This window comes from Delphinus delphis, chromosome 1 (genome assembly GCF_949987515.2).
Source record: "Delphinus delphis chromosome 1, mDelDel1.2, whole genome shotgun sequence".
In the NCBI taxonomy this organism is placed as follows: domain Eukaryota; kingdom Metazoa; phylum Chordata; class Mammalia; order Artiodactyla; family Delphinidae; genus Delphinus; species Delphinus delphis.
In genome coordinates, this window is record NC_082683.1 from 9055209 (window position 1) to 9063232 (window position 8024).

At 51.2% G+C, this 8024-nt stretch overlaps 1 protein-coding gene across 1 annotated transcript; it reads right to left on the reverse strand.

Moving 5' to 3' along the window:
- Nucleotides 1-3464: 3464 nt before the first annotated feature.
- NPPA (natriuretic peptide A) lies at nucleotides 3465-5218 on the reverse strand. Its single transcript, XM_060032002.1, has 3 exons — nucleotides 4705-5218; nucleotides 4280-4606; nucleotides 3465-3755 (listed from the first exon to the last, which is right to left on the reverse strand). Exons 1-3 carry the CDS (start codon nucleotides 4822-4824, stop codon nucleotides 3744-3746), a joined length of 459 nt encoding a protein of 152 aa, XP_059887985.1. The 5' UTR covers nucleotides 4825-5218; the 3' UTR covers nucleotides 3465-3743.
- Nucleotides 5219-8024: the final 2806 nt, after the last annotated feature.

The window sequence follows — 8024 nt, forward strand, 5'->3', positions numbered from 1 at the left end:
CTGGACACCCCGGGTGAGTGGTGTCGGGATTTATGCCTCCTGCACATCACGTCGTGTTTAAGTCACCAGATATTTTGTTCCCTTCAGTGTAGCCCAGAGATAGACGGCAGAGAGCAAACGCCTCCCTCCCCCAGAACGGACTGGATGGCCACCAAGGAGGACCCAAACCCAGCCCCTCTGGGAAGGCACGTTATTTCCTGTCCTCTCCTGGCATCTTGCCCTTTCCAGACAAGCCCAGAGACAAGCGGGGCTCCAGGGGCTCCACTTGTAACAAAATAACTGTAAGCCTCCCTCCTTTGATTTCTGTTAGAAATCTGCATCTCAACATCCCGCCTGTTGCCAGCCTGATCACCTCCCAGTGAACCTGGCACCTGGATAAACAGAAACCCTCGGGGGCTGGGGCTGGGGTTGGCTAGAGATGGTTTCCTGTTTCCCTGGCCGAGGTGATGGGGGAGGGGGCCAAGAGTCCCCACCCGACTGGGGGACCTTTGTGCTCTGGGGGACGATTTGCTTGTGACCTTGTTTAACTAACAGTTCCGGACAGGAATGGACACTTGTATACTTGACCCAGCTGACCATATGACATTTCTGATGCAAAATCACGCACTGACACGGCCCTGGGGGGACAAGAAAGCCTCCGGAAAGGCCAGCAGCGCCCTCCCAGGCCTGCAGTGTTGACGTGCAGTGTTGCCCCACGGCTCGTGGACCTTGGTCACTTCAACAGTAGCAGCTTCCTTTCTGTTTGCACTGTTTGTTTATGTGGTAATGTTAGCTAATTCTACTGTGTATATAAATTGTATTTTTTTTTAATTTGTAAAATTCTATCCTTATTTGAACTCTTGGAACTTGGAAGTTCTCACTATAACTGTAACGTCAGAATAAAATGTCTTCATCTCCGTCATCGTCTTGTCTCCACCGTGCACTCTCTTTAGAGTGGCACATACTTGGTTTTCATTTTACTCCCTCTCTCTTTCTAATATGTAAAAATTGCACAGCTGGGGAAGGGGTTTATAGCCTCAGGTCTTTTTCTGTAGCTCTCCCAGCAGGACTCTTCATCCGCAGGGGGCCACTTACCACCTTAGTATAAGAACCTGTTTAGTCCTGAGGATTTTAGCAAAAACCACCGGTGTTCCCCGTCTCCTGTTCCCCCTTCACATCGATGCTGTTGGGCCTAGTTTACAGGTCGTTTCCTCCTATAAAGCCACCTGTCCTTCCAGCCTTTCCTTCCCGCAGCAGTCGGTGGAGAAGCCATTCGGTTCCTGTTGGTGTTGCGTTTAGGAGGCTGCCCCACAGGCAGCTTTCCCCGATGTCCAACCAGAACAAATGGACCTGGTGCTGGGCCTGAGGACGTTTAGCCCTTGCAACCAGCTTCCGTCGCTGCCACCTGCCACGGCTCTTTGCTCACATTTTATTTCGCCGGAAACGTGATGTTCTTGGTCTCCAGTTGTCCTGCCTCGCGTTGCCACTCCACAGTGGCAAACGGTCTCAGTCGGCTCAGGTCCCTCCGCCCATCCCCCCTTCCGCCCATCCCCCCTTCCGCCCATCCCTGAGGGTCCTCTAAGTTCCAGGGGCGTCTCTTGTGCGTTAAGGTATTTGGCACGTTCAGTGAATTCCATTGGCGAGCACCCGCTGTGTCACTGCGACACCTTGGCAGTGAGCCCAGGTCCCCACTCCTCTCCTCTCAGCAGCTCCCACTCCCCCAGTGCCGGACCTCAGGAGCCGGCTTTGGACAGACCCTTCTTCCTTGCTCTCCACCCTCCTGGTCCTTGTTAGTCCTCTGTTCTTGGCTTTCCATCCTCTGCGTTCGGAGTCCATGATGTAAGGAACATCTTTATGAGAAGTGGTTACCTTACTGTTCTTTCCCCACCTCCCTCTCTAACCATCAATTCACTCCTGGCCTCCCCTTCCCTCTACAAAGAGCACGTTGCTAATTTATTTCCTCTTTTCTCAATTTCTGTACCAGACCAAGACAATTTGACCGACATTTATAGAGCACCCAAAGTGCCACGTGCTGCAGGGGCTGCTGAAGGGGCATTGACCCTCCAGGAGCTTGCAGTTCAGGGACACAGACGCAGTTGCATACCAAGACAAATTGTGGTCTATGATAATAGCTATATGATAGTTATAAAATGCTGCCAGTGAAGAGCTTCATTTGTCCTGGGCATGTGGTGTCAGGGAAGGCTTCAGGGAAGAAGTGGCATTCTCAGTGAACCTTGAGAAATGAGCAAAACGGTCTCAAGGGCTCTGGACAGAGGGCATTCTAGGTGGAAGGAACAGCATGAATAAGGGCGTGGGGAAGCGAAGGTGGAGGGTTGTCGGAGGAGTGTCGTAGAATCTGATCCGAAGAGTGTGGTGTCGGGGTAACGGCTGGGAAAATTGGTCAGCGCCCTGCTTCATGTTGCAGGTGAACTCAGGGCCTGGTACCTTCTGCTTTGGGCAGCACCCTTTTCAGAAGCAGATACAAAAAAACTTCTCCAGTGGCTCCCACCTTAGTAAAACCTACAAGTCCAAACACCTTGGACCTGAATTTGGGAAAGCCAATGGCTAATTTTTAAATTCAGTGCCCAAAAGTCACATAAACGTGAAGTTTGTCAGCACAGCAAACATTTCTTTCTTCACTTTGCTCAGCTTTTAAACCCAAATATCCTGCCTACTCTTCTTCAGATTAAAAGTGCAATTCACTCAGCTGGCGCACTACCTCTCAAAAGGTGTCAGAGAAGAGTTAGTGCCCTTATTTTACATATGTGCCTCTAAAAATTAATAATAATAACAGTAACGAAAAAACACTAAGTGTACAAAAAGTGTCATATTGAGTACAAGCTACGTTCGATGTAACCAGAAGAAAAGCCCAGATGTTTGTAAGTTTTTCTTTTCAATAAATAAGTGCCCTGAATGTGAGCAAATCTGAATATACAGATAAATGCCCTTTTGGTCTCCAGGGGCTTTTTCAGGATCCATGGTGAGGCTGCAGTATGAGTGAGAGCAAGTTGAGAGCTGTGGTTTGAGACCCGACCCCTACACACACACACACACACACACACACACACACACACACACCATGCTCACGGAGGGAGAAATGAAAGGAAGCCGAAGTTGTCCAAACCCATAGAAGGTACACCACCAAGAGTGAACTCGATGTGAACTATGGACGTTAAGTGATCATGATGTGTCGTTGCAGGTTCATCCATGGTAACAAATGTCCCACTCTGGCAGGGATGTTGATAATGGAGGAGGATGTACACGTGGGACGGACAGGGATATGTGGGAAATCTCTACTTCCTGTTCAATTTTGCTGTGAACCTCTAACTGCTCCCCAAAATAAGTTTGTTATTTTTTTAAAAAAGGAGGAAGAAAAGAACTGAGCATTATTCTCTTTGACAAAAGGTAAAATGACAAGGACTATCAGGCTGACCTCCCTTCCCCAGGAAATGAAAGAAATCACACCAAGCCTCCAGCTTCTGTCCGTGGTGCTGAAGTTTATTCATTTTCAAACCGATGTCAGTAACAGGTGATTAAAATTTAACGCATGGGTGGGAGAAGTGGAGAAGCCACAACTAAACCACTTTATCTACATTTAGCATAAAATGTGAGAAATGTTGACAGGAGGCTGATGTTTGAATAGGACACTCGTCACAACTCAACCTGATGGCAACGAGATGGGACGAAGTTGAATGAGAGATCCCAGGGGGTGAGGGTCTCTTGAAGTCTGCCGGGGGCCTGGCCCGCCTTTTCCTCCCTGGCCATTATCTTCGGTACTACAAAGAGAGCAGAGACATGTTTGACTTGGTGACCTGCCTCCACTGGAGAAAGTCAGTTTCATAGGACCGTGCTCCCTTCCCACCAGCCCCCGCTCCAGCTTGATGACCCTCTGAGTTCCACGAACTGGTAAACAAATTGCGCATTAGAAACTAGTAAAAGTCAATCCTGGTAAATTCCCATCCTTCGGGATCTGACAGTTCCTCGAGGGCCATGAACTGCCCATCAGCGGTACACAGGTGACTTGGCCCCGTGAACATATTAAGTTCCCGGTGCTCCTAGCAGTGACTTCTTTTCCTCTTAGCGTTTTCTCAGCAGACTGTAGCTGAGGATGGTATCATGGTTCTGAGACTCATGGGGCACCTACCCAGTTGGGACAGAAATTTCAAAGGGAGTAAGCTTCTGTGCTGTTCCCTTTCCTGCTGAAGGCGTCCCCTGGTGGTATTCTTTCACAAGGTTTGAACCTCAACAAAACCACAATTTCCTTCCCGCCCACCCCACTTCCATCCGCAGTTCCTCTTACCCGGAAGCTGTTGCAGCCCAGTCCGCTCTGGGCTCCAATCCTGTCCATCCTGCCCCCGAAGCAGCTGGACCTCCGCAGGCTCCGAGGGGCAGCGAGCAGCGCCCTCAGCTTGCTGTTCAGGAGGGCAGATCTATCGGAGGGTTCCCAGGGGCCACGCCCAAGGGCACCCCCATCTCTCTGGGCTGGGTGGACCTCCCCGGTCCAGGGAGGCACCTCAGAAAGGGGGCTGAGAGGGACCCCAGCTTCCTCATTCTGATCGCTTAGTACTTGTTGGGGCATAGCCTCATCTTCTAAAGGCATCTTGTCCTCCAAATGGTCCAGCAAGTTCTTTACAAAAGGAAAACAGGGAAAGGGAGACGTCTCACTGCCTGGCACAGCATCACAAAGCCCCCTCATCCCAGACCGTGCCCCTTTCCTGGCCCTACCTTGAAATCCATCAGGTCTGCGTTGGACACAGAGCCATACACGGGGTTCGCTCCGGTTTGCCCTGGGAGCTGAAACGCCAGAAAGAGGAGGAAGCTCGCGGCGATGGTGGCGGAGCCCATGCTGGCGTCGGTCAATGGGTGGTCTGGTGCTTGCTGACTCTTCTCTCTGCTTTCCCACCCGTGGCCTTCCTCCGTCTCCGTCTCCCAGCTGCCCTGTGCCTCCTCTTTTTATAGCCCCTTGGCTCTCTGAGAGCACAAGAGGGATGGAACCCTCCCCATTCTGTCACTTGCAGCGATAAAGCAGCTGAGCGAGGAGCCAGCAGAAGATGCCCTTTTAAAGTTATCAGTCCAGCCAGCTCGTCACAGCCCCTCCGCCTTGAGCAGCTCCAACGAGCCCGGGACCCCCAGCTGCAGGAGCCACATTCTTGTTGATTTGCCTCAAGAGGTTCCCACTTCAAAGGTGTGAGAAGAGCAAAAAAGAGTCCTTGGTTATCTCACAGCGATGCCTCAGGCTTCTTTCTCATCAGCAGCCGGACCCACGCGGGGAAGCAGAGGGTGACGGTTGGCCGGCGCCCAGCTCCCCCGTTGGTTTGCGGCTCAGCTGTCAGGGACTCCAAATAAGGGCGGGAGGGGAGGAAATGGCAGGCAGCCGGCAGCTCAGCCCAGGACAAATTAGTCCAGATGCTCGAGCTGGCCTCGTACCTGACTCATCGGCCGCGAGGGCAGACCTCTCCCTCCACAGGGCTGTCCTGACACCTGGCTGTCACTCTCAGTGGTCAGGTGAAGAGGGAGTTATTTTTTAGCATACTAAGTCAGAACCAAATGTGACAAATTGTCCCAAGAACTCCACTCCTAAATAGAAACACAAGAAAAGTTTTGGGAACGCGATCATTCCTCTGCAGAGCTCCCCCGCTTCACCGCACGGCTCCCCCCAAGGCGCTGGGGGAGATTGGCGCTAAGAGGATACCAGCATTTTCATTTATAGAAGTTTGCTGCTTCTCAGACTCTGGTTTGAAGCTTGTAATGCCTCACATCTCGCCGGGAAAGCTCCCGTGGAGAAGTTGGCTGCTGGAGCGAGGTGGGATGCAGCTGTGACCCATGGAATTTCCCTTAATGCCTCCCATGTCCTTCTCCAAGGCCAGGCAAGGGATGAGCCACTGAAGCCGCCATTTTCCTGGTCCCCAAAAGAGAAGTACCAGGCAGCGAGCCTGTCCACATGTAATGAGTGGCCTCCACTTACTAAGCACTGGACTTAACGCTCTACACTCTTCAATGTAACGTATCCGGGGGAAACACTACACTTGAAGGGATGAGAGCCCTGCATTGCAGCCCCAAACAAGCCAAACTGCATACATCTTTGGGGCCTTGTTCTCCTCATCCGTGAGGCTCATAAGAGCTATTAATATGTGAACGTAGTTTCAAGTGGGAATTGCTATATATTTGCACGATGCTCACAATGGTTGTCCTTACTGGTTGGTTGGAATGTGCCGGGTACCGTGCTGAGAGCTTTAGACGGATTCTTTCCTTTTCATCACCAGCCCCAGAAGGTGGGTAGTATTGTCCCCATTCATAGAGGGACAGAACTGAGACTGGGAGCATCTGTCACTTGCCCCATGTCACTCGGCAGAACCAGGACTCGGACCCCAGGTCTGACGCCAACGCCTGTACTCTCCACCCACTTCCCAGATCCCGCTGCTTCTTTGCACGAAGGTTCCTTAACAAGCCCTTTAGTCTCAGTTCCTGATTAAACACCACCCTAATCCCAGCCTCTCACGTTGCCTCTGAGCACCTCCTCGCCTTCCCCCTGCCCTGGGACTGAGCTTTGCGTGCTTGGCAAGTCTGCAAGTATGCGGACTATCTCAGGAAAGCACCACATCCAAGCCCCATGACCTATTTACACACCTAACGTGTTTCAATCTACCCCGTAGAAGCTCAGGAAATGTGGGTGGAATGACAGCTCTGTCCTGGCCGGACCCTCCCCCAACTGTGCTCACTCCTGGGCTGATCAGAGAGAGAGGCTGTTACGCAGTGAAAAGGCAGGAAATCCGGGCATTACGGGGCCAGGGGTCATGAGGGGTGTTTGGGGGGGTTTTATTCTAAAGGAGAAAAGATTTGGGTTGGCCAAACTCAACTTGAAATCTGAAATGAGCGCAATTCTGAGTAGGAGCGCTGGGGGCAAAGAACCGCTCTATCCTGAAGAGTCTCTGGAATGTGCTCACAGTTTAATAGCTGGGGTGGCAGTGTTATTATTAGCAAAGAGAATTCAGTGAGCAGTCACCCTGGGGGGACTGATGCTCCGCGCTGCGTGCGTCACACAGCCTGTCTCCTGGAGATACCCTTTGAGACAGACCTTTGATGCAGGCAAGACTTCCAGAAGGGCATCGTGGCGGGTGGCCTCTGCCACGGCTTGGCCTCTGGGGGCTGATGCGGTTCCTGCGTCCTGAGCCACTTCTGAAGTCTGTTGGTGGCCCAAGGAAAAGTGGAAATCCCGTCCAAGGTTCCAGAAGGAGAATTTCAGAATTTTCTCAGTTCCCTTTATTAAAGTTACATTTCGTCTTCCAGAGTGAAACTAGAGTGGGGCACGAGTGTCATTTGTTGAGTTTCTTCTATTGTTTTGGGGTTTTTGTGGAAGGTGGGTGGCAAAAAAAAGAATACTTAGGTTTATTGCCCTGAATTTGTATAGGACCAGCACCACCCCCTGCACTAACAGGGCCCAGGGCAAACAGATAATCCCCAAACACACTTACCGCCCAACCCTCTTAAAGCCTTTGACTCGTCCCTGAAATGGAAAATGCCTTGACGTACAGTTTCTCTTCATTTTCGTGCCCCTGTTCCACTTCGGGGGGTATGTGTGGAGGAGTTAATATTTAATGGGATGTTTAGAAGCCAGCCTGTGGGAGTGAGAGAGAAGAAAAGCAAAAGGTACGGAAGACCAGGCCCACCCTCCACCTCCACCTCTCGCAGTAGCTGAAAAATCAAAAGGCTTTATTTCCTTATCACTGGAAAGAAGTCATCTTAGTCATATGATGGAACAAAGGTTGCAGGTGGGTGGGAGGATCCAGAATGGGGTAACTCCAGTTTCTAGCCGAGTTTGGTTTCATGACTCTCTGTGGGGATGCTGTGGGCTACCTCGGGGAGCCATGAGGGCCCAGCAACGTCACATGTGGGCAGAACTGGTGTGAAAAACCCATCACATTCATGGGACAAGTCTGTTAGACCTAAATAGCCTAAAGCAGAAGCCCCAGTTGGGAGAAGTTGGTAGGACATTGGTGCGTATTTAGGAATGATTGCTTTGGACTTTGAAAACGATGTTCTGTTTC

Bases quoted from the DNA above. Each gene is read 5' to 3' on its own strand.
- NPPA (XM_060032002.1), bottom strand. From the start codon at position 4,824: ATGGGCTCCGCCACCATCGCCGCGAGCTTCCTCCTCTTTCTGGCGTTT. The intron at 4,607-4,704 runs GTAGGGCCAGGA...CCTTTTGTAAAG, and splicing joins CAGACCTGATGGATTTCAAG to AACTTGCTGGACCATTTGGA.